Source organism: Eurosta solidaginis, chromosome 2 (assembly GCF_040869045.1).
Source record: "Eurosta solidaginis isolate ZX-2024a chromosome 2, ASM4086904v1, whole genome shotgun sequence".
In the NCBI taxonomy this organism is placed as follows: domain Eukaryota; kingdom Metazoa; phylum Arthropoda; class Insecta; order Diptera; family Tephritidae; genus Eurosta; species Eurosta solidaginis.
In genome coordinates, this window is record NC_090320.1 from 64,504,656 (window position 1) to 64,531,118 (window position 26,463).

At 40.1% G+C, this 26,463-nt stretch overlaps 3 protein-coding genes across 3 annotated transcripts; 2 read left to right on the forward strand and 1 right to left on the reverse strand.

The window, feature by feature from the left end:
• Window positions 1–14,528: 14,528 nt before the first annotated feature.
• LOC137242168 (adult-specific cuticular protein ACP-20-like) lies at window positions 14,529–15,411 on the reverse strand. Its single transcript, XM_067769530.1, has 2 exons — window positions 15,369–15,411; window positions 14,529–15,299 (listed from the first exon to the last, which is right to left on the reverse strand). The coding sequence occupies exons 1-2, from the start codon at window positions 15,378–15,380 to the stop codon at window positions 14,589–14,591; spliced, it is 723 nt and encodes a 240-aa protein (XP_067625631.1). The 5' UTR covers window positions 15,381–15,411; the 3' UTR covers window positions 14,529–14,588.
• A 1,648-nt stretch (window positions 15,412–17,059) lies between these two features.
• Window positions 17,060–17,817, forward strand: LOC137241522 (adult-specific cuticular protein ACP-20-like). The gene is made up of 2 exons (XM_067769117.1): window positions 17,060–17,071; window positions 17,134–17,817. The coding sequence occupies exons 1-2, from the start codon at window positions 17,060–17,062 to the stop codon at window positions 17,815–17,817; spliced, it is 696 nt and encodes a 231-aa protein (XP_067625218.1).
• A 6,563-nt stretch (window positions 17,818–24,380) lies between these two features.
• Window positions 24,381–25,526, forward strand: LOC137242169 (adult-specific cuticular protein ACP-20-like). Its single transcript, XM_067769531.1, has 2 exons — window positions 24,381–24,444; window positions 24,506–25,526. The coding sequence occupies exons 1-2, from the start codon at window positions 24,433–24,435 to the stop codon at window positions 25,349–25,351; spliced, it is 858 nt and encodes a 285-aa protein (XP_067625632.1). The 5' UTR covers window positions 24,381–24,432; the 3' UTR covers window positions 25,352–25,526.
• Window positions 25,527–26,463: the final 937 nt, after the last annotated feature.

Sequence of the window (26,463 nt, forward strand, 5' to 3'; positions counted from 1 at the left end):
TTGCACAATATTAAAACAATCGTAAAATTTCATCAATCAATTTTAAAGCAATTACACAATTTAAAAGGGAACACAATTTTGGAAGAAGAATTTTGAGGTTGGTTTGTTCTAAGTTAAATATATAATATTGTTTATTTAAACAGTTATTATAAAATATAAATATTTTTTAATATTGATATTTAATATTTTACTAAATTTGTAAACTCCTTCTTCAATTTAGTTAAAATGTTTCATTCTCCACGACAAAATACACACACTTCTACACTCACACAAAATTTAAATGATTCGCTTATTGATTTACAGAATAATTAATTACTACAGTATGCCATTTTTATAACTGTATGAAAAAATAAAACTACGTTTGCGTTTTCAGAAATATCTAAAATACCTGTTTAAATAAATATTACTGTGACATCAAAGGTAGGTCACAGAGAAACAATTATTAACACAGTTTTTAGAGTGAGCTGAAAGCAGTGGTTTTCCAAATGTAAAGCAACATAATAATTTCGATGCTGGAGGAACATTATCAAACATTTTTCGTGATACGCTCTAATGTACATATCTACATACGTATATTAAACGCCCCTCTTTTATGGTTGGCTTGCTTCATTCTCTTTCGTATACACAACTGCCAGGCAGTGGTGGTGGGTTTATTTATAGCTATGTAGACTTGCCTTCACACTTTATTGCCTCGTACATTTTATTCGACCATGAATTTGTTTATAATTCACTGATGCTTTTTCGTTAAATCAATTGTATAAATACATGTTGTTTAACGGAATATTACGGAAGTGTGTGTCTTCTGTTTGTGAACATTGGCACATTGAACATTGAATCGCTAGTTAATTAGCAGATCTGCTCAGTGGCTGACGGTCACACTCTCCAGTCAATATCTCTCACCCAGTAATTTGCTGGCGGGCGCTTGGAAATACGCTGCTCTTGGTCTTCTGTTGCTGTGGCAGCGGGTCACAACGCACAGTTGTGCGATACTCTGAACCTTACATCTTGCTCCATCTCCCGGAGTGAGGTGTAACTGAGGGTGCGCCGAGATCGAGTGGTGTTCCTTGCGCCGTCATTTCCAAAATTTGTTGGTTAAGTAACTTGTGGTAGCTTAGCTTCGGATTTGTGTAAATTTACTGTTCAGAACACTTCCAATAACGTGGCATTGCCGAGCAATTTGCCCATCTTTTTGTTTTTGAATAATTATTTTTTAAATATTTGAACGAGAATAATTATTTTTTACAACCATCATTCGAAAAGCAAACACTTATTTCTTTTGCCGATTAGTAAAATATAGTACCAGAATTATCGTTACGGTTTCTTTTGTAGCATTGAGAACACAGCGTTCTACTGGTACCTCTGGCAAAATGTTGGAACTTGCGAACAGTGCTGAGAGATTATTCCTGCTCGAACTAAGATTAATTTTGCAATGACCTTCTTGAATATCTTAAATCCCACATCGGCTGGGGAATCGGCGTTGAAACTTTGAGGTATTTTGTAAAAGGATTATATGTATAACATTTTTGGATCAGAGTCTAGGGCAAAACGAATTTATGCAAAGGCTATGTGTATTGAGTTCTGAAGAATGGTGCTTACTTGGAAATTTCAAGATATCTCCTTTCACCACTATTCAAATTGTTTTTTTCAAGAGCATCAGGTTGTGGTTGTTGTAGCAGTGCTTCGCCACATCCAATAAGTGCAATCATTGTCATCAATATCCTCTACATACTTTGAGTATATTAGGTTTTATTCTGGATAAGTGAAACCTGTTACAGTATCCTGGTCGAAGTTGAACTAGAGTGTTGCGTCTCGCTGGGGAGGTTGCTTTTTCCAACTGAAAGTAAAGGATATTTGTCTTTGAGAATGGGGGCTTACAGGACGTATTAAATACACGAATTTTTGGGGATGCCTCTGAGAGATTTATTGTGATCCTTTTGTTGTGTGCCGAATTACTTCATTGCGAGCAGCAGCGGGTGCTTTTTATGGCTTTCTGAGCAGAGTGCTGTTAGAAGGTATCGGGGGCGAATACTACGGGGTGCCCTGGGGCGGCAACAGCAAGGAGCCACCAAAGTTTTGAAGAAGTGATGGGGTCGACGAATGTTGCGATCAACCCCAATACCCCCTTCAATGCAACCATCTTTCGCACGTGATACACTTACATGAGTTTGATCGTTCTACAAGATTCGTTTCCGGCACACGCACCAAAACCATTTCTCTGCGCCAGGATATTCTCTGAGGATGCCCATTTGTTGGAGAGGCTCAACAAATTAAATGGGTTTACCCTGAAATTACAGCTCTTTCTCGGAAAACATTCCAAGTCGCTCCGGCGCATATAACCGGCTGCTGCATACTATGTGTTGAGCAACATGTTGCTAAAGTTTTATTAAGCATTTTAACTTATGTGGTATAAAAAACGACGGAAGGACTAATCTGGGAGAGTTGAAGTGCTGCAACAAATGTTAAACTTTTGACAAGGAGCAATATTTTCTAAAGCACCAAACTTTTAACTCTTCCATGCTGCACTACAGTTATGTTCAACGAAAACGATATGTATGAAGTTACTCTGTTGTAAATGAAAAGTTTTAATTTTGATCCTAAAGTACGCGTGCCACCTGTCCAGTCTTTCCAGTTTAAGTAGAATGGCTATCAGTTCCTGTTTCTGAATTTTAAAGTTAGGTTAGGTTGGTAGCTGCCCTGATAAGGGAAGCTCACTTGGACAACACGAAGGTCCGTTTTGATACCTCATACAACAGAAATAATAAATATAATAAAATAAAATAAAAATTTTGTATAAATCCTCGGGAGATCCAAGTGAGTCGCGCTCGAAGAACTTTCGCCTAGTTCTGGCAAAAGCTGGGCAATCAAGCATAAAGTGACTTGGTGATTCCACCTTAGCGAACCTCCTGCCATCCACTTTCGGCCAGAAAGATCTTGGTACCCTGCAAGGCGTGGCGTCCGCCCAACGTTTGCTGAGCTGACTCGAGTCTAGAGTGTCCGAAGTCAGAAAGCCCATAGCCCATATCACGAAGCCTGACTAACGACCGGGCCGCGGCCGCCTTTCCCGCAATATCTACTGCATATATGTTCAGCATGACGTTCAGTGCCAAGGTAGGTGTTGTTCTGAGAGCGCCACTGATACCGATCAGCGCCGTCCGTTGCACTGACACTAACATTTTGGAGGGGCTCGCCGTGTCCAGTGCTTTCCACCAAAACAGCACCCCATATAGCAGAATCGGTTTGATCACCATCTCGTAAAGCCAGTGTACTACTCGTGGAGAGAGTCCCCAAATCTTTCCGATAGCCCCTCTGCAGCAGTACAAGGCAACCGCGGCCTTCTTGCCCTATCTTCCACATTGGGTCTCCAGGACAGTTTCTTGTCCAAAACCATCCCCAAATTTATTTAATAATTTGGGAAAAATTTAAACAACGTGACATCAGGACGGACAAGGCGACAGCTGTTTCGATTATACCTTGTAAATCTCTTCAAAGCCTTTTCTCCCGGGAGTGGGAGTCGAACTCGCACTCCTACGATAGTTGAAATGGTTGTAAACGCCTTCAGCTACGTCATGCCTGTTGTAAATTTCTTCCCAATTGCCTTCTTTTTCATATTTTAATCTTTTACACATTGCATACTTCGTATGCAATTATGTGTTAAAGCTATGCTTGGTACGGCGGTTTTCAAAGAAACTTTGGTTTTTGTTGCTGTTTTCGTTCTATTTATAGAACTACAACGAATTAACCAATTTTGTCTGTTTGTATGATTTTAATAATCGGGGATTGCCCATATTGCTTTTTCAAATATATGAAAACATTTATTTGGAGCAATTTTTTAATTTTATAATTTATTTAATAATTTGGGAAAAATTTAAACAACGTGACATCAGGACGGACAAGGCCACCGCCGTACCAAGCATAGCTTTAACACATAATTGCATACGAAGTATGCAATGTGTAAAAGATTAAAATATGAAAAAGAAGGCAATTGGGAAGAAATTTACAACAGGCATGACGTAGCTGAAGGCGTTTACAACCATTTCAACTATCGTAGGAGTGCGAGTTCGACTCCCACTCCCGGGAGAAAAGGCTTTGAAGAGATTTACAAGGTATAATCGAAACAGCTGTCGCCTTGTCCGTCCTGATGTCACGTTGTATAAATTTTTCCCAAATTATTAAATAAATTATAAAATTAAAAAATTGCTCCAAATAAATGTTTTCATATATTTGAAAAAGCAATATGGGCAATCCCCGATTATTAAAATCATACAAACAGACAAAATTGGTTAATTCGTTGTAGTTCTATAAATAGAACGAAAACAGCAACAAAAACCAAAGTTTCTTTGAAAACCGCCGTACCAAGCATAGCTTTAACACATAATTGCATACGAAGTATGCAATGTGTAAAAGATTAAAATATGAAAAAGAAGGCAATTGGGAAGAAATTTACAACAGGCATGACGTAGCTGAAGGCGTTTACAACCATTTCAACTATCGTAGGAGTGCGAGTTCGACTCCCACTCCCGGGAGAAAAGGCTTTGAAGAGATTTACAAGGTATAATCGAAACAGCTGTCGCCTTGTCCGTCCTGATGTCACGTTGTTTAAATTTTTCCCAAATTATTAAATAAATTATAAAATTAAAAAATTGCTCCAAATAAATGTTTTCATATATTTGAAAAAGCAATATGGGCAATCCCCGATTATTAAAATCATACAAACAGACAAAATTGGTTAATTCGTTGTAGTTCTATAAATAGAACGAAAACAGCAACAAAAACCAAAGTTTCTTTGAAAACCGCCGTACCAAGCATAGCTTTAACACATAATTGCATACGAAGTATGCAATGTGTAAAAGATTAAAATATGAAAAAGATGGCAATTGGGAAGAAATTTACAACAGGCATGACGTAGCTGAAGGCGTTTACAACCATTTCAACTATCGTAGGAGTACGAGTTCGACTCTCACTCCCGGGAGGAAAGGCTTTGAAGAGATTTACAAGGTATAATCGAAACAGCTGTCGCCTTGTCCGTCCTGATGTCACGTTGTTTAAATTTTTCCCAAATTATTAAATAAATTATAAAATTAAAAAATTGCTCCAAATAAATGTTTTCATATATTTGAAAAAGCAATATGGGCAATCCCCGATTATTAAAATCATACAACCATCCCCAAATGTTTAACCCTATCAGAAAGCACCAACGGTACCCCTCCAATCGGGGGAGTTCTGAAATCGGGGATCTTATATATCCTTGTAAAAAGAACCGATTCCGTTTTCCCGGGTTGACCGGCAATTCACATGATTCAGCCCACCTAGCCACAGTATACAGGTAGCCCTGCAGAACATTCATTCATTTATTAATCATTTTCTTAATGCCATGTACATATTTTAAATTTCCATGTATTCAACACATTAACTATAACATAGCTTAAGAAAGGTAGATGGCATTTATTATTTTAAGAATTAAAATAGTACAAATGCCATTTTCAATAATGATATACTGTTTTTGTGTAGGGTGTACATTAAATATTTTCATAAAACCTTAAAGTTACTAATGCACTAAAAAATTTATTAATAAAGAACTTCAGGTAAAATAATTTTTATAATATTTTCCATTTTTTGTAATATCTTTTATGATATCGCCCTCAGCAGCGATTCCAGTTCATAATGATTTTGTCCAAGCAGATACAGTTTAACTGTTTTTTGAAAGAAGTTAAAATTTCTAATAACCTGTACAGTGATAGGAAGGGAGTTGAAGAACTTGCACGACGTCTAGATATAAAAGCTTCCAAAGTGTGACGTTCTAGAACACGGAATTTGTACAGTTGGAAGTGTATTCCTACACAAGTTATAGACTTCTGATGGAAAGCTCTCCAAGTAACCTGAACGAATAAAGAAAATACTCAAAACTTTATATAAATACAAATGACGGCTCGGTAGTATATCGAGTCTCCTAAAAAGCGGCATAGAGTGAGATCTATAGTTTGCACTACAGATACGTATAATAATTCCCTTTTGAATCGTTACAACTGGTGACAGTTTATTTGCCGAGGCGCCACCCCAGCAGCTGATACCATATTGAAGTTTAGATTGGAATATGCCGTAGTAAACAGTTTCTAAAGTAGATACAGTGCAACACTTTTTGAGACGATAGAACTACCTAGTAGTATGTATAGAGAATGTACTGTTTCAATGTATGGATGTGCGCAGAGCAATTCACTCGATTGTCAATTATTATACCAAGATATTTAAAATTCTCAGCAACATCAACTCTGAAACAATTGTCATTGCATTGAATATTGCAATCGAAAGAACTTATCGCAACATTCTGAGTGCACACCATATGGGTTAAGTTAAAACGAAGGCATCCTTCGGCATGAAATATAATATCACAGCTAGGTAGTTCTTTGACAACATGGCTAAAATACACAAGTTTCGTTTTATTACTAACAAGTAGTTTGTGTGAAGCAAACCTTCTGCGCAGAGTGCCCAGAAATTTGCCTCTGACTAGGATAGCGAGGTCGTCTGCATAGGTAACCACCCGACAACCATTGGCTTCCAGCTCCACAAGAAGCTCGTTGAATACCACAATCCAGAGCAAAAGAGATAGGACACCCACTGTGGCGTGCCCCTGCACACCTTCCTCTCAATTATGGCCCCTCCCCACTCCGCTGCGTCAATTCTGCCGCATAGATGTTTGCTAATAAAGTCAACCAGAGCCCCTTCGAGTCCTAAACCCACCAGAGCTCTTTCGATTGCCCCCAGTAAGACATCATTAAAAGCCCCCTCGATGTCTAGAAAGGCACCCAGAGCAAACTCTTTGTGTTCTAGGGACCCCCCTATTTGCTTTACAATCTAATGGAGAGCCGTTTCTGTCGAAGATGGTTTTGCTGCGTATGCCGGAAAAGAATCTTTTTAGGACGGTTATACTCTTGTCAGTGTGTCTCGTGTAAGGGATGGTTGTATCGGACAGGTTGTTCTGGGCTATATTCCAAAACCAGACGTCCACGTAACTTCCATAAATCTTTTGTGGCTCCTTGCTGTTCACGCCCAAGGGCGTCCCGTAGTCTACGCCTTAGTGCGCCCCGAATATCTTCCAGCAGCGCCGCTGCTCAGCAAGCCACAACAACTCATACGGCTGCTCCCACTCACACCTACAATCTAAGTAGTAGAGTCGGAAGCAATGCCGAGCAGCAGCCCCTGCCCCCGTCTTCTCTCCCACTCTTTTCCGACAGCAATCTCGTAGGTCAGGGAAACAGACTCTTAGTCCCTACCTCCTTTTGCACCGTTTGCCAGCACAGAATATATATGTTTGCGACATCCGCCCAATGCAACTCCTGCCTTGGACAATGCCACTTTCCTAGATGTTCTGGTCTCCGCGACGGCAACCCCCCGACGGGTTTCATTGCGCCATGTAGCCAGGCCGCATACCTAAATACACCGGGTACCCCAATGGTTTCCCAAGGACGTCCAGTGCCAGGGCCACAAAAGCAGATGCGTCCTAGCCTTTCACAACCCAGGCGCGTTCACACGTCACCTACTCCCAGAGTGACGACGTCTCCCCCGTTGCACTTCAGAATTATGCAGTTAAACTGTAATGGATTAACTGGGAAGATCACGGAGATAGTCGAATTAATGAAGCGGCAAAACATCCGCATTGTTGCGATTCAAGAGACTAAACTCACAGCATAGATCTGCTCTGCAGACCTGTTCTGGGTATAATGTCCACAGAAAAGTTCGCGAGAGTGGAAATGGAGGCGGACTCGCGATTATCATACACCACTCTGTGCAATATCATATTGTAACGAATTTGCTTGCAAATCCTCTTATTTGCAATCTTCTGCTGAGTTCGGATCACTAAGCTGTTGAATAAATAACTCCAATATTTAATAATGGAAAAATGGCCTTTATTAAAGTACTTCACAATAACACTCAAACTTTGCAACGAATAGCTTGCTTAATAACCAAACTGATTGATAGCTCAAATGAAATTCTACTATCCAAAATAATACTGCTATTGCTCGCTAGATAGCGTCTGAATGGAAACTTCTTGGCAACTCAAATCAAACTGAATTCCAGCGCCTCTACAATTGTCGCCTTTTATACTCTTTGATTTCAACCTTCGCATCTTCTAGGCGCTTCCAGAATCTACTAGTCCAGCAGCTGTCAAACTTCTCAGCTGTAACTACAATTGCACAATTTTATACATCTTCTAGGCGCTTCCAGAATCTGCTAGTCCAGCAGCTCTCAAACTTCTCAGCTGTAACTACAATTGCACAATTTTATAGTTTTTCTCATTGCATACTTATAGGAGATCTCAGATATATGCATGTGTTTGTGCATTGACTCTCCGCTGCTCGTATAGGTACATGGTACATATGTGTAGACGCAATTATTGTTTCGTTTATGTAGATACATAATGATTGATCTATGGATGCGAATTCACGTCACTGCTTAGCATACGCTTAGAGACGATAGCATCGGTCAGTGCTGCTAACATTCGTTACAATATATTTGACCCCGACTTCGGCCGCAGGGACAGTGTCTTAGAACGTCAAGGCTTATCTGTTCAGTCAGGCGATGCACACCTAGAAATCATTCACATCTACATCCCTCCTGCCACCTGTTGCCCCAGTGGATACCGCCCTAATATCAGCGCCTTACTAACGGGCAATAATCGCATTATCTTGGGCGATTTCAATTCCCATCACGATCTATGGCATTCAAACTTGCAGGCAGAGAGTAGGGGTGAGATGTTGGCGGATCAAATAAAAGAAACGTCATTCTGCACAATAAACGGAGACGCCCCCACACGTATGGTAGGAAGCTGTCACAGTTCGCCGGATTTTTCAATCGTGAGCGCAGAACTCGTAAACTGCGTCAACTGGCAGCCGATGGTAATACTGGCATCCGACCACCTGCCTATACTTATTTCGCTCGAGCGTACCGCCGACTTCATCATCACAGAAAAACGCACTTTCATAAACTTCAAAAAAGAAAAGTGGGATGAATACAAATCCTTTACAGACATTGAATCCGCCTAGGCTCGTTTCATTCCCCCCGGTAGAATTCCCGAAATTCGGCCCCACTTTGGTCCACTCTAAAGTCCCTATCGAATCCGTCTAGGCACAATGACAAAGTTTCCATCTCCTTTGGCGACAAAGTGCTATCGGATGCGAAAAAATGCGCGAGCGCTTTCTGCCGAATATATATAATGCATTCTACGGTCGACAAAGATAGACGGATGGCCAACAGACACGCACATAAACATAAATTCAGCGCGTCTCCAATTACCATCACCACCAAAGGGGTTGAGGACACAATCGGTCATGCTAAACCATCCAAAGCAGTGGGCCCAGACGGCATAGCCATGCCGATGCTTAAAAGCCTAAGGAAAGAGGGTTTCAAATATTTAGCACATGTCTTCAACCTGTGTCTTTCCACCTTTGTCATTCCCGAAAAATGGGCAATTGCCAAGGTGGTCCCGCTACTAAAGCCTGTGAAACCAGCAAACATAGGAGAGTCATATCGCCCGATATCTCTCCTATCGCCAGTAGCCAAGATGCTTGAAGCCATTTTTCTCCCCCTGGCCTGTCATCAGCATGGCTTTAGAAAACTCCGTAGCACCACCACCGCGCTAAATGCCATTAGCATCCAGATAAATTGCGGTTGAAACCAAAACTCCCACCATAGAACAGTCCTCGTTGCGCTAGACCTATCAAAAGTGTTTGATACAGCCAACCATGGCACGTTACTGCAAGACCTGGAAGGGTCTACCCTTCCCCCATGTCTTAAAAGGTGGACCGCAAATTACCTGGGTGGTCGACAGGCATCAGTGCAATTGAGAAACGAATGATATAAACCAAGAAGAATTAAACAAGGGGTGGGATTAAAACAAGGGATGCCACAGGGTGGTGTCCTATCCCCACTTTTGTTTAACTTCTACATATCAAAGCTACCTTCGCCACCAGAAGGAGTTACTGTCGTTTCCTACACCGATGACTGCACAATAATGGCCACAGGCCCAGGCCCAAAGATCGATGAGCTTTGGAACAGAATAAACGGCTACCTCCCTGATCTCTCCAGTTTTTTCGCCTCGCGAAACCTGGCATTATCACCGACTAAATCGTCCGCGACCTTATTTACAACATGGACGTCCCAAATGTCGACCAATTTGAACATCCACGTCGATGGCAATACGCTACCGACTGTCCTATACCCCAAAATCTTTCGTGTGACGTTTGATCAGGATCTACATTTTGGTGAGCATGCAGCCGCAATTGTACCAAAAATTCAGAGCCGTAATAAAATCCTCAAATCTCTTGCTGGCAGCACTTGGGGAAAAGATAAAGAAACGCTCATTACCACTTACAAAGCATTTGGCCGGCCGATTGCATGCTACGCCTCCCCGATATGATCGCCAAGCCTAAAGACTCACTGGAAGAAGCTACAGGCCTGTCAAAATACTGCCCTCAGAACCGCCACGGATTGTCTTGTTATGTCCCCAGAACACCATCTACATAATGAGGCGAGAATACTCCCCATCAGGGAGAGAAATGAGATGCTAACCAAACAGTTCCTGTTGAATACCCAGAAACCTGACAGACATCTGATTGATGAGCCAACACCGCCCAGGGGCTTAAGGAGTCATCTCCGTAAGCATTATGAGGAAATATGGCACCTGAGAACTCAGCCGTATGAAGCCTTCAGCGAACTCCACAAACAGGCGCCGGACCTTTATGCCAGGAATTGCCCGGTGACTCCAGTACTAAAGAACAGTACCCAAAACTTGCGGATGAGGAACACATACTTCCCAGGGAAACGCGAGTCACTGTAGCTCAACTTCGATCTGGATACTCTAACAGGTTAAACTCGTACCTATCCAGAATCAACCCCGACATACAAAATGTATGCCCCGCTTGCAATGTGTCCCCACATGACACCTACCATCTCTTTAATTGTAATGTGGAACCAACGCCTCTAACATCCCTCTCATTATGGTCCAGCCCTGTTGAAGCTGCAAGTTTCCTTGGACTCCCGTTAGAGGACATTGATGAAAATTTGTGATTGGGGCATCTATTGAATGGGGCGAAGCACTGCTACAATAACAACAACAGGTATGCTTTCCCGTAGGTACAGGTCAATCGACCGCTCAAACGTCTTAAGAAGAAACGACGAGAGACTGATTGACCTGAAATCCTTAGGTGATACATGAGAACTTCTGCCGGCCTTCGGAATGAAGATGACCCGAACCGTGTGCCAAGACTTCGGGATATAGTTAAGCCTGAAGCAGTTAGTGTAGATGGTGGCCAACCAGGGGCAGGAAATCCCTAAAGACTTTTGAAGTTGCGCAGGAATGATTCCATCCGGGCCCGGAGACTTATAGGGCTTGAACGACCCTACAGCCCAGGTTATTTGACTTTCCCGTAGTGGAATCGCAGGCATTTCTGCATAGCCAACGACAGCCGACCATGCAGGCGAATATCCCTGCGCAACTGGGACATCGGGAATATGATTGTCCAGTAAAAGCTTTAGGGACACCTCGGTACTCATCGAGCAGTCCCCACCATCATCTCTCAGATACCCCAGAGGGGGCGGGATTCCTAGAGAGTATTTTTCTAAGCTTCGCGGATTCATTGCAGCCTTCTAAGTTTTCGCAGAAGCTTCGCCATGAATCTCGCTTGGCTATCCTTATTTCATATTTATATATCCCCCCAGACTCATCTTATAGAGCTCCAGGCCGAGGGTAATTTACTCCTCCTGGCTCTGTTGAAGAGCCGCCGACTGGACGCTCTTAGGTCGTCAAGAGAATCAGACCACCAGAGCGGCTTGCCCTTCCCCTTGTAAGTTTTCAATGGACAGGACAGCTGAAAGGCACTATTGCTTGTCGAGGTGAAGTTTTCCACCAGAACGTCTATCTCAGATTCGGACAGGTTCGAACTAACGGTAGGCGCCGCAGGCAATAGCTCTCCCAGCTTCCTACAATACAAGTCCCAGCTAGTACTTTTAGGGTTCCTAAAAGATATTTTACTGGGATGTTCTTCGTTCACCGAGAACTGAATATATCGGTGATCAGAGGGGTGCTCGTTGAGAACCCTCCAGCCAGATATCCGACCTTCCAGTTCTCTACTAACCAGGGTGAGGTACAGGACCTCATCCCTTGCCGCAGTAATAAAAGTCGGGTCATTCCCCCTATTACATATACAGAGTCCCTCATCTACAATAAAAGTAAATAAAGACTCACCTCTAGTGTTTGTATCCGAGCTTCTCCAGATGCTATGAAGGGCATTAGCATCGGCACCGATGATCACGCCCACACCTCTCCGCCTTTCTTCAGCGGTGATTTCGCCCTGTATCGCAAGTGGTGGTCCCGCTACGTCCCCATGGGGCATGTACGCTGAGACCACCCACATTTCATTGCTGCCTCGCTCGAGGCAGACCGTGGTTACGTCAGCATTGCTGAAATTTGAGAAAATAAGAGTTTTAATCTCTTTTTTAACAAGCACACATGATCTAGGCCTACTTTCCTCCCCATGCACAAAGGTGTTCAATTTTCCAGTCCCTAATCCAGAAATCTTTCTGCCGTTACTACTCAGCCACGGCTCCTGGACAAGGACTATATCCACTCCGCCTTTTTCACGCCAGAGCAACAAATTTGCGGAAGCCGCTTAGAGTGCTGAAGATTGATTTGACGGATTTCCATCAAAACCGCTTTTCTTCCGCTATCCGGAGCCGATTGTGTAGTCGCCCTTCAACGGTCTCGTGGTTATCTATGCTACGCAGGGTGGTCATGCGAGAGTAATGCGTTCAGAGCCAGACCGGACGCAAAGCGGGAACATTTTCCACCGCAACTACACCACCAACTTACGGCGACGGCGCCGGAACGTGCCTTGAGGCCCGCCACGGTTTTAACGGGACGTAAGTAGGTAGAGCATTAGCCTACCAGCCATTTTGTAGGGTTTCACACCGATCTACTAAGGTGGCAGAATGCCGCACCTACCAGCCCAAAGTCATCAAGTCAAAAATCAAAGTCAATAATCATAAGCCCTAACAATCCAGTTCGTCACCGTTGTGTACCGATCTTGACACTTAACAGAGTCCTCCCTCCCATGAGCTCGGCACAATGAGTCAGGGGTGCGGGTTTTTATCGAGTTGTCCTCTCTAGATCCGCCATTATCAGTAGAAGCAGGGGCACCTCGTGCAGGACGTGATAACTAATCAGGCGTGACAGTTCGTCACTATGGCCAGTCTAAGACTGATAACAGTCCCTGATCCAGAGCATGGAACCACGTATGATATCCCAACCAAGTATCTTAGCCCCCGAATTTTAAAGTTAGTATGATCAGTGAAATACTAAACCTATCCCGCCTCATGAGGAATTTTATAAAATCTGGATCGAGGTATTTCACACAGAAATTTTGAATCTCTTGATGGTTTCCCTTATTTCAATGCAGATATGTATATCGAGGAGTGCGCTTGCATTTTCTGTTTTTCCAACTAATTAGACAGAGTTTTGCTTCTTCCATTGGGTCTGCATTGGCTGGTCCAGAAGTATTTTGCTATAGGGATTCTTAAAAGAGATTCAAATCTCGACCCCTGCCCAGATAGGATCACCATTCTCCAATTAAAATTTTTTGTAGATTGGGGAGGCCATCAAAGAAAGAGCTCGCATAAACTTAGGCAACCGTCGCGGTCAGCCTTATCGAAGTTCCCATAATTTCGTCAATCGTTCGGCTGGTCCTAGAAATAACTAATGTAGCTTTGAGTGAGATTGAGTTTTATCGTTTCTGGGGGTGTGAACGCCGTTTATATATATGTACAGATATGTATGTAGAAAGCAGAGGTCTGCTTTGAGTACTAATAAAATTAGTGCACTTAGTCATGAGCCAACAAATTCTATCTAAATGTGTACTTAGTAAAATACAGACAAATACTTTGAGTGACTAGCACATAAAATAGAAAATACATACGAGTGCCCCGCAATACATATGTCCCATACATATATGACATTGTTGAGTATAAACTGAAATCATAGTCGTTTTAACTCAGTAGCACGTTGGTTTCGTAAGTAATACACTGTATACTTCGTTTATTATCGGTTTTTCTTTAGCGCTGTATTCAGTTTAGTTTCGTGTACATCGTTGTGTTGCTAGCGTCAGAAGACTGATATGGCTATATTCATTTTATTGTACTGTTAGTCATACTGATTCAAATTAGTGTTTTCGTATAACACAGCTGACTTTCTAACTCAATAAGACAATTGAGTACTGAACTGCTTCGTGGCTTATGAGCGGTTATTCATTTTACGAAGCATGACTATGTAAATGTGTTTTAGTGGATATAAGTGCTTGATATTCTTTGTTTGTGTACGCACTAATACTAATTTTTTGGTTAGTCCACTAATAACCTTAAAATATGAATAGTTACAGCTCACTGGTAGAAAGATGTAAATTTTATATTGCCTTTATTTATATGCTAAGTTATAAATGTAATAATATTTTCAGTTACGTAAGCTTATAGGAACAATTTTTACATGGCCGCTAAGCGGCACTAACATTATTGTGATGAACCAACTCTTAATTTAATTAAAGTTTTTAATGATGTTCATGGTGACCATGATGACCACCATCATGTCCGCCATCATGACCGCCATGATGTTCCTTGTGATGATGATGAGCTACACCATGTTCTTGTTTGATTGAGAAACCACTTGAGTGACTATGACCGTGTCCATGTCCGTGCTCATGTCCTCCATGGCCATGTTCATGTCCATGCTCATGCCCTCCATCATGACCACCATCATCATGACCTCCATGACCATGATCTTCATGTTGTTCGACCTCAGCGTGCCCACCATGGTAGCTGGTGTGTCCATGATCAGCTACGTGATGATGTGATTTTTCACGGTGAACTGTGGCATGGAAACCACTATGCTTATCGGCTGTATAGTGTACAGTTCGCTTATGACCATCAGCATCAAGCAACTCATAATGTCCGGATACTTTATGACCATCACGATGTTCGCTGTGCTCTTTAATGTCACCTGTTTTCTTATCCTTGACGCCATAAGTGAAATGGTATTCGGCTTTGGAATCGTGACCATCATCATGCCCGTGTCCATGACCATGTCCGTGATGATCGTGATGATCATCGTGTGAGACTAAATGTACAGAGGCATGACTGTGACCGCCACCGTGTCCATGATCGCCATGACCGCCATCGTCGTGCCCACCATGCTCGTGATGTCCATGAGGCACAGCAGTAACCAGTGCAAGGGCTAAACAACATGCGAGCCCAGCGAAAATCTGTTAAGTGAAAGTATTTGTGATTTAATAATTTAGTGTTAGCGAATAGCTCGCAGATATTGAACTCACCTTAATAGCCATTGTTCCAAAATTATTCACGAGTTGTGATAGATCCAAGCGAACTGTGCAAATAAAAGCGACTGCTCTGGGTTTTTATACTATGTCGACTTTGTGCATTCATTAGTGCGTAGCTTTTGTGTTATTTAATTTTTTTGTCGATTATGAGCTAGTTTGTGAAAACTTAGGAAAACCCCCTGAAACACCGCCCTGCTCATTAAACATGTAGGTAATTGCGAGCAGGACAACGCCTACTAAAATGCAAGTTTCAGTTTCCAAATGGGCTCAAACGCGTTTTTTGCTTTGTATAATTTCTTGTGCAAATAGTTGCTAAAATTCGTTTTCATTTTTCTTTGTTTTAGCATTCTTTTGAACAATATTTCTCTCATTATTTTTAGACTTTGATAGTAGTTTAGATACATAAAATAATGCTTAACTTTTTAATTTATTTATATATTTTATTTATAATATAAAAAAGGCTGTTTTGCTACACTCGGAGGCATTTTTGTCCATTGTGAGTGCCCTCACTGAGTGCCGGGCACATTCGTCCAACCAGACTACTTTCAAGTGGTTCTGAACGAACCACTTGCTTTCTCTGACGAACTTAAGTAGAAGTGAACAATCCAAATTTCCAACCTCTGCCAGACTGTCGAAAAACCGTGCGCCCAAAAATCTGAGTCGTCTTTTTTGGAGTGCTGGTCATCGGAAGAGAAAGTGATGCATCGACTCTCATCTTATTTGTATGCGCCACCGTCGGAGCATAGCGCAATGAGTTGTGATGACGCCTGTAAGTACTAACAATACAAGTTTGTTTAGCTTGAAAAGGAAGCTAGTTCTTTTTTTTTATCTAAACATGGCCATAAGGACCTTGAGAACTCGCAGTCATCCTTGGTGTATCACAAAAAGTCGTTTGCTACAATTTCATACTCCTCGATTTTCTTCAGGAGGCAACGCGGTGGGCGTACGGAGCTGCCCGCCTCGCTTATATCCATTAAGGAATATTTCCTGGTCAACTCATCAGCAATTTCATTTCCTTCAATATCGCTGTGCCCAGGACCCAGCAAAGGGAGATATTTAGGTGCCTTTGGACGTTAGTGAGGCTGGACATCTCCGCCCAACATCCTTAGTCCACGGGCACACGGTTGCTGTGACGGCTGCAGCTTTGGTGCATTGGCATGTTCTATCCCAATCCGCAAAAAAAAAACAAAGTTCGGCATAAAAAGTAGTGGTTGGAGTTATATGAACTTGTAAGTTATCAAAATAAAAAGTGGAGCGCTACATATCTGAAGCGAAGTTAGGCCTCAATCTCTTGGTAAGTAAGGCGCCATGTATTTTTTTTTTTTTACTGTTTTGTATGTGATCTTACTTACTTGCCCAGCTGATATTTTTGCTTTTCTTTATTTCCATTCATACTAAAATTATATTTTAACAGAAACCACTCTCACTGATTTCTAAATATAACAACAACTAGAGTTTGTAAACTATTTTGCGAACTCATATTTTGCAATTTGGCGGGCGTTACTTACGTGCACTTAAATTGTAGGTCAATGATAAGTTTGGGGTATGAGGACTTTTTTTAAAGCATTTTTGATTCTAACTCTGAATTGGACCGTCTATGCACTTGGAAGTATAAAAGCACGGTTTAGCAGCTCATTAAACACAGTTCGATTAGATCCATCACAACTCTTTGACTATTTGGATCGATGACTTTTAAGGTGAATTCGATTTTTATGACCCCTCTGCTGTTACCTAACCCACACATGTTCCTATTTTGCAGGTTTTTGTCGCTGTTGCATTATTTTTAGCACTTTCAAGTGCAGTGCCACATGGTCATCACGATCATGGTGGACATGGTGGTGGTGGTGGAGGCGGTCACGATGATCATGGACACGGTGGCGGTCACAGTCACGCGTCTGTACACTTAGTTTCACACGATGATCATCACGATCATCACGGTCATGGTCATGGTCACGGACATGATGACGGTCACGATTCCAAAGCCGAATACCATTTCACTTATGGCGTCAAGGATAAGAAAACAGGTGACATTAAAGAGCACAGCGAACATCGTGATGGTCATAAAGTATCCGGACATTATGAGTTGCTTGATGCTGATGGTCATAAGCGAACTGTACACTATACAGCCGATAAGCATAGCGGTTTCCATGCAACAGTGCATCGTGAAAAATCACATCATCACGTCGCTGACCATGGACACACCAGCTACCATGGTGGGCACGCTGAGGTAGAACAACACGAAGATCATGGTCATGAAGGACATGATGATAGTGGTCATGACGGAGGAGATGGTGGTCATGAACATGGGCACGAACACGGTCATAAAGGACACGACCACGGTCATAGCCACTCAAGTGGTTTCTCAATCAAACAGGAACACGGCACTGCCCATCATCATCACAAGGAGCATCATGGTCACTATGAACATCACGGTCATCATTAAGGACAGTTGTTAAATTTATTGTTTATTAGTTGAGATTATGACAGAGAAATTATTAGCTTAACCTTTTTAAGTCGAACTGATCATTTTATTAAATATGTAAGTAAGTAGATTGTTATGCATACATATGTATGTATGTAAGTAGATGTTAATAAAGCAAATTTTAATTCTTTAATCGCTGGTTTTGCATTACATATATGGATAAATATACCATCATCATTATTTGACGCTTTCGCGTTAACTGACGCCGATTGGAAGCACCAAATGAGGTAAAGTTTTCCTTTACCTGCCTCTCCCGCCTCAGTGGAGAACTCACCTTATCCTGTCGTCAAAGTGTTGTGCTCGTATAACATGACCTAGGCAGCGAAGCCTTTGGGTGTTAAGTTACTGTACTATCTTCATATCTGCGTAAAGCTTATACAGCTCATCATTATACTTCCTTCGATACTCGCCGTCGCACAGTGGCATTTTTGCTTGGTTTAGACGCGAGAAAGTAAAAATTGTCAAGTCAAATTTTTTTTCAAATTTGAATGCAGTTTGTTTTTAAAATATTCACAGTATATAACGGTAATTATCATTTTTTCTTATAATTATTATTCTTCATTGCATAATCTGATGTCAAACCGTGATTTGTTGGCGACGCGCTAAGTAGTGCAATTAACAGAATTGAAATAACGCGTGGCTTAAAATTAAATAAAACTTTGTGGTGAAACAAAAGCTAAAATATTGTTTGGTTATTTAAAATCTACACGTAATTATATTATTTTGCAAGGATTCAAAAGTTTTTTGGTTGAGTATTTTTTCGAAATTATGAGTTTTTTAATGTGTATTATTTTTGTGTTGAAAATATATAAAACCGTGAAAAGAAAAGCCTGCCAAAAGTTTGAACCACGCTGTATCGCAATAATTTTTGGATTTCTACAATAATTTAATATTATTGCATATAACTCAAATGATTCTTCATCCCCGTAGGTCCGCCTTTTGATATAATGACGATCACAAAGAGGGAGTTGTATGAGGTGTAGGTTTCAGAACGAGACCAAAAGGATAATGCGGTTTTAGAGTACGTGTGTACTGTTTTAAGGAGGGAGTAAATAAAGATGAGGGATTGTATGATGGATGCAGCAGTAAAGTTCAAATGTTTATACTCAGCGTGCTTTGCACACAGAGTATATTAAGTTTGATTGGATAACGGTTGGTTGTACAGGTATAAAGGAATCGAAATAGATATAGACTTCCATATATCAAAATGATCAGTATCAAAAAAAATTTGATTGAGCCATGTCCGTCCGTCCGTCCGTCCATCCGTTAGCACGATAACTTGAGTAAATATTGAGATATCTTCACCAGCGTCAAAATCTACAAAGAAACGCACATTTAAGGAAAAACCTGTTGCGATTGCTGTTAACCATGATGAGTTAAATATTATTGCTAGTGGTGGGAATCCTAATATGCAAATAAGTACATCGTCGGGATCGGACATTCAACTTAGCTCGCCTAATGACAATAATAATAATAACAATAACAAGAATGCCAACAACAACAACAATGTCGGTAACAACAACAATAATGTTAACAACAATCATAGGCGTTCACGGAGGCGCGTGATTGGCTCTTGTGTGTCTACTGAACTTGGGGTAGCTGTTCGTTTCATATGGTTTCATCTTTCTTCTTTTTTACCCTCGGTCAAACCTGAGGATATTATTGAGTATGTGATTAAACAGACTAATCTAAATAAACATCAAGTGCAGTGTTTCAAGCTTGCTAAGTAGTCGGAGTCGATTAACAGTATATATGTAAATTTTAAACTTGGTGTAGATGAATAGTACTTTGATAAAGTTCTGAAGCCTGAGTTGTGGCCAGTCAATGTGACGATCTGCCACTTCCGTTTTTTTTTTCAAAAGGACGCAAAACTACAACAGCGGACTTAGTTCATAGTGTCAATCACATGCCATGCAAATATATCAAAATCTTTTTTCAAAATGTTTCTGGCCTTAGAAGCAAGACCGAAAATGTGCGCCTATTAATTCTTTATTGGAGTATAATGTATTTGTCATCATTGAGACTTGGCTGAATAGTAATTTCTTAGATGCTGAATTTTTTGATCCTAAGCTTTATCATGTTTTCCGTAAGGATAGAGATGCAACAAAAACTGGCCTAAATAGAGGATGTGGCGTGCTGATTGCCGCCCGGGTCGGTCTCCAGGCCTCGCTTATTTCTTTAACTGTTAGTGACACGCTTCTTGATCAACTTTGTGTGCGGATTCATGGCTCTCTGGGTCAACTGCTCATTTGTGCTTCATACATTCCGCCGTCCAGCCCAAAAAGTATTTATAAGGCTCATGTAAATAATATCTTAAATATTAAGCGAAGTTTAGGAGAAACGCAGCTATGTGTACTGGGGGATTTTAATTTAAGTAATGTTAGCTGGATCTCTCTTGAAAACAATCTCTATTTAACTCCTACTAATATTAACAGCTCTTATGAATCGTATCTTATTGATAATTTTGGAGGGGTTGGTTTATCTCAAATTAATAGTTTCCATAATTCTTTACATCGCATTCTTGATTTAATTTTTGTAACTAATAATATTAGTTTTGTTATCTCGGAACCTGCGTCTTCAATTTCGCCACCAAACTTGCATCACCTGCCCTTAAAGCTTGAAATTCAGTTCTTTGAGTATTTCTGTATTCCTACATCAAATATGAAAACCTCGTTCAATTTTCGAAGAACTGATGTTGACAATCTTTCAGTTATTCTATTGAAAAATTGTCCTTCGCTAGTACGACCGTTAATGATTATATTCAATAAATCATTGGCATCGGGTATTTTTATTGATGACTGGAAACAAGCATCCGTTACTCCTATTTTTAAGTCTGGCAACAAAAGTAACTGTTCTAATTACAGGCCTATTTCCAAATTGTCTACAACTTCGAAGCTTTTTGAATGTGTTGTCAATGACAAGCTTTACTTTAGTATTAAGCACCTGATTTGCGCCAATCAACATGGTTTTGTCCCGGCCAGATCCACATTAACGAACCTCGCTGTCTTTTCTGAGGATTGCTACGCGGCATTTGGCGGGGTTTTCAGATTGATACAATATACTTAGACTTCTCCAAGGCATTCGATAAAATTTCTCATAAAATTCTAATTGCGAAATTAGCTTGTTATGGGTTCCACTCTACGTTCCTACAGTGGATTAAATCGTACCTACACAACAGTAGTAATGTTGTAAATATTGACGGTGTTTATTCGAAACCATTTTGGGCCACCTCTGGAGTGCCCCAGGGCAGTATTCTGGGCCCTTTACTATTTATCTTGTTCATTAATGACATTAGCTCTTGCTTCTCATCTACCAAATTTCTGCTTTATGCTGATGATCTCAATATCTATTCTGAGATCAGTTGTTATAATGATGTCGTTGTTCTTCAATCTGAGATTAATAAGCTTTATATCTGGTGTGTTAAGAACCGTCTTTTCCTTAATTTAAGTAAGTGCCACACTGTGATGTATGGTAAACTGCTGAAGCCACTTCATACCTCCTATCATATTGCAGACACTTTTCTTCGAACGACTTTTGAAGTTAAAGACTTGGGGGTATACTTCGACTCAAAGTTTAATTTTAACACTCACGTCAGCTTCACAATTTCTAAGGGGCTTTCAATGCTTGCTCCTTTGTGCGGTCCAAACTTGAGTATGCGGCTTCATTTGGCAGCCTTACCACGCAGTTCACATCAACCGCCTGGAGCGGTTTCAAAAAATCTGTATGCGCTTCGCGCTTATTTCATTACGATTCTCTGAACCGATTCCGTCCTATGAGTCTCGATGCTTACTATCCCTAAACAATCGCAGAATTCTTTTGGCCTCGTTGTTCATTTTCGATCTTTTCACAGGCAAAATTGACTGCGCGTTGCTTCTTGAAAGACTATGCTTAAATACTCCCTGTAGAAACCTCCGCCACTTTGAAATCTTTTTCATAGGGCTGAGTAGAACTGTTTATAACTCAAAAGCGCCTATTAAAAGAGCCCTATCAGAAATTAATTGCTTTTCAAGTGTTTTGGATATTGATTTCTTCGACTCAAAATACGCTTTTCAACTTAAACTAAAAAATTACTTAATCTGTAATAATATAAATTCTTTTTGCTAGTGTTTTCCATAGCTTAATATAAGCTGGTTTCTGTAATTTAGTCATAAGTGTCTGTACTAAACATTTGTTACTAGACTAAATAAATAAATAAATATAAATATAAATATAAATAAATATAAATTTGGTACACTAGCTTATCTGGATCCAGAATAGATTGATATTGAAAATGAGCGAAATCGGATGATAACCACGCCCACTTTTTATATATATAAAATTTTGGAAAACACAAAAAAATTGATAATTTAGTAAATAATACACCTAGAACGTTGAAATTTGACATCTGGACTGATATTGAGACTCTTGAAAAAAATTAGGAAACATTTTTTAAAAAGGGAGTGGCACCGCCCACTTGTGATAAAATGAATTTTAAAAATATTTTTTAATCATAAATCAAAAACCGTTAAACCTATCGGAACAAACTTCGGCAGAGAGGTTGCCTTTACTATAAGGAATACTTTGAAGAAAAATTAACGAAATCGGTTAGGGACCACGCCCACTTTTATATAAAAGATTTTTAAAAGGGTCGTGTACGGATAAAATAAGCTTTATCTTTGCAAAAAAGGGCTATATATCAATGGTATTTCCTTTCCCAATGGGATTTATAACAATTAACAGGAAAAACTTTAAATTAAAAAAAATGGGCATGGCACCGCCCCTTTTATGACTGAGCTCTGTGTTTCGGGGGCCATATCTCGAAGAAAAGTTAACGGATCGTAATAAAATTGGGTACACATGTTTTCCTTAAAGCAGAAAATATTTCTAGTAAAAATGGACGGGATCGGTTAAAGACCACGGCAACTTAGGTATAAAACAAATTTAAAAGGGTCGTAGACTAGAATAATAAGCTACAAACTAGCAAAAAATAGTTTTGAATCAATGATATTTCACTTATCAAGTTTTATTGTAAGATGAAAAGGGGAGATTTTTTTTTTTAAACGGGCGGTGTCACGAGTTATTTAGAAAAGTAATTTATCTGAAATGACATGTGCAATTGAAGCTGACGCTGAGTATATAATGTTCGGTTACACCCGAACTTAGACACCTTTACTTGTTTTATCAAACTTTGATGAGATGGATTTAAGTGAATTGCACCAAAGTTAATTTTCTTGTAAAGTTTGTTTCATGGTTTGAAGAAGATAAGAAATTTAAATATAGGTATGTTCAATTGTGAACAAAGGCACAATATAAGGCTATAAGAAAGTTTTTGTTTGGGGTGAACCCCCCACCCCCTTCGCTATTCTCACTGATGGGGGGTAAGGCATACAAACATATGTACTTAGTTTGAATAAAATATATTAATTTTACAGTGAGTTATTAATTTTTCGCGTCTAAATCATGCAAAAAAGCCACTGTGCGCCGTGGTGAGATGGTAGCGTGCTCCGCCTACCACACCGAAGATCGTGGGTTCACGCCCCGCAACATAAGTAACATACAAATTTTAGAAAAATTGTTTTTAAAAACAGAAAATTTTTCTGAGCGGGGTCGCGCAACGGCAGTGTTTCGCAAGCACTCCGACTGTATTTCTGCCATGAAAAGCTCTCAGTGAAAACTGATCTGCCTTGCAGATGCCGTTAGGAGTCGGCACAAAACAAGTGGGCCCGTACCGTCAATTTATAGGAAAAATTCAAAGGAGCACGTCGAAAATTAGAAGAGAAGTTCGGCCTAAAATTCTTTTGGAGGTTATCGCGCCCTACATATATATTATATTTTTATTTACAGCCACAAACATATTTTGGTTGTTTAATGGTCCTTTGTAGCCACAATAATTTTTTAGTCGAGTTTATTGTTTATCGTGACCTAAATAAAATATTTCTCTTTTTAATTGTTTTTCAGAAGCAATGTTTTAACGCGTCATTATTAATGGTTAAATAAGACATTTTATTCCTTTCTTTTAAAACATTTATGTACGTCCCTAATTGAAACTCAAAAATTCAATTTAGATTTTTCGACTCCCTTCTGCGACACCTTTTAGCCATCTACAATCCGGACCAAAGCTTAATTGTGATATTCTTGTCGCAAGTATTATTGTCTTGAGAAGTGGCACTAGTTTATTCGTTTATTTGATACATAAAGACCACCCTAATGTACATAGGTAAGTGTTTCCATCATATTTTCAAGATATGTAAATATTGATTTGTAAATGTTATTATTTATTAATAATTGTGTTAAGTTTAAGTAATTTCATTGCCAAGCAGACTTTTTAATTTGGATTGTGCAATTTGAGAGGCGTAACGGTACTAGCATTAAGTAACTAAAAATTTCAACAAACGGTTTCCAAGGTGGTTTGCTATTTATTTCCAAATACAAATTTATAACAATTTTGTTGAATAAGGAAATGGAATTGAACTTCTTTACATATCTACGAACGATTATAGATACATGCATTCGGAAGTAGGTATAAAAGCATCGATCCATGATACAAGAGCTACAGTTCGGTTAGATCTTTCGCAACTCTAGAATTTATTTTTAACAATGTGGGTTAAGGTGAGTTTTGTGCTTAAATAATATGTTTGCGGGAAATCGAGATCTTATTCCGTTCTTTTAGGTATTCATTGCACTCGTATGCTGCTTCGTACTAGTTGTGGTAAGTGCCGTACCACATGGCCATTACGATTCTGGTGGTCATGGTGATCATGGGCATGGAGCCGCTCACAGTCATGCTATTGTACACTTAGTTTCGCATGATGATCATTACGGCCACCACGGCCATGGACATGATGATGGACACGATTCAAAGGCCGAATACTATTTCGAATATGGCGTGGAAGATAAAAAGACGGGTGATATTAAGGAGCAAAGCGAACATCGCCATGGAGATAAAGTGACAGGACATTATAAATTGATTGATGCAGATGGTCATAAACGAACTGTCCACTATTCATCTGATAAGCATAATGGTTTCCATGCAACAGTGCATCGTGAACCTGCACATCATCATGTAGCGGATCATGGACATAGTAGCTATCACGGTGGAAATGCTGAGCTAGAAACATATGATGATGGTGGCCATGGAGGAGATGACGATGGTAGCTACGGAGGTCATGACGATGGCAGTTATGGAGGTCCTGACGATGATGGTAGCTATAAAGAGCATGATGGCGGTGGTGACGGTGGTTATGGCGGTCATGGCGACGATGGTGACGATGGTAGCTATAAGGGTGATGATCATGGTGGTGATGACGGCGGGTATGCAGGCCATGGCGATGATGGTGATGATGGTAGTTATAAAGGACATGATGATGGTGGTCATGGGGCGCATGATGATGGCTATGGTCATAATCACGGTCATGAAAGCCATTCCAGTGGCTACACGCTCAAACAGGAACATGCGGTGTCTCATCATCATGGCGGTGATGGTGGTGGTTACCATGATCATCATGGTTACCATTGATGCTCGCAGTTTAGTTATCTCTTGATAACCATAATAGCTGCTGAACTCTGTATTGATATTTATCATATTGAAAAGCTTAAGCCCTGAGGGGAAAAATTATTGTTATAAAATTTAAATATAAGTATTAATAAGGCATGCTGAAAGTTTAATATATACATGCATACATATACATATATATGTGCTGAAAGTCTCCGATATTTTGTGCTTTGTAGGGAAAAGTCATATGAAAAGATTTGCGCTACTAGCGGAAGGTATTCGACTCTAGGGATTATGCAACTTATATTAAAATATTTAAGACGATTCTTGTAAAAAGGGTTCGCACTTCGGCAAGCCTCTCGAGTGTTTTTCTGCCATAAAAAGCTTTTCAGAAAAAAATCAAATGCCTTGCAGGTGCCGTTCTCAGTCGGCATTAAATATAAAGGTCCACCAGTTCGAAGGAAACATTAAACAAGTAAGAACGGGACTGTCTTCGGCTGTGCCGAAGACTTCATACCTTTCATGAATGGGGCTGAACAATAGTCTTATCCCGTTCGTAATCTCCGAATAATCGGATGTATAAGATAAGAAATATATAGTGAACAGATCTACATAACTTAACGATTTTTAAGATAAATATAAAATAAAAAACAGGTAGGTACTTTGTGTGAGGATGCAAAGTTTCAGGTTTTTTGTGGTCTGCGTGTAAAAACTATGACTACGAATCACGTATTTCAAAAATATATGACGTAAACGTAACTATTTGATGAAATTTGATGAATTTTGAAGATTCTAGCCGTAAAAAAGGGGTCAAAATGACAGTTTATATGAAGTATATAATATATATACGACCGATCTCTATGATTTTTTCAGACAACAATATATGCTATATACGTAAGCATTTTGTGAAATTTGAAGCTTCTAACTGTTAAAACGGGGCAGAAATTGCGCAAAGTTTCTTATCTGAACAATCGGTTGTATGAGATATATACTATGTGTACCACCGATCTCAATGATTTTTTCAGACATCACTATATGCTATACACGTAAGCATTTGGTGAAATTTGAAAATATCTAAACGATTTTTAAGATAAATATAAAATAAAAAATAGGTAGGTAATCTGTGTGAGGATGCA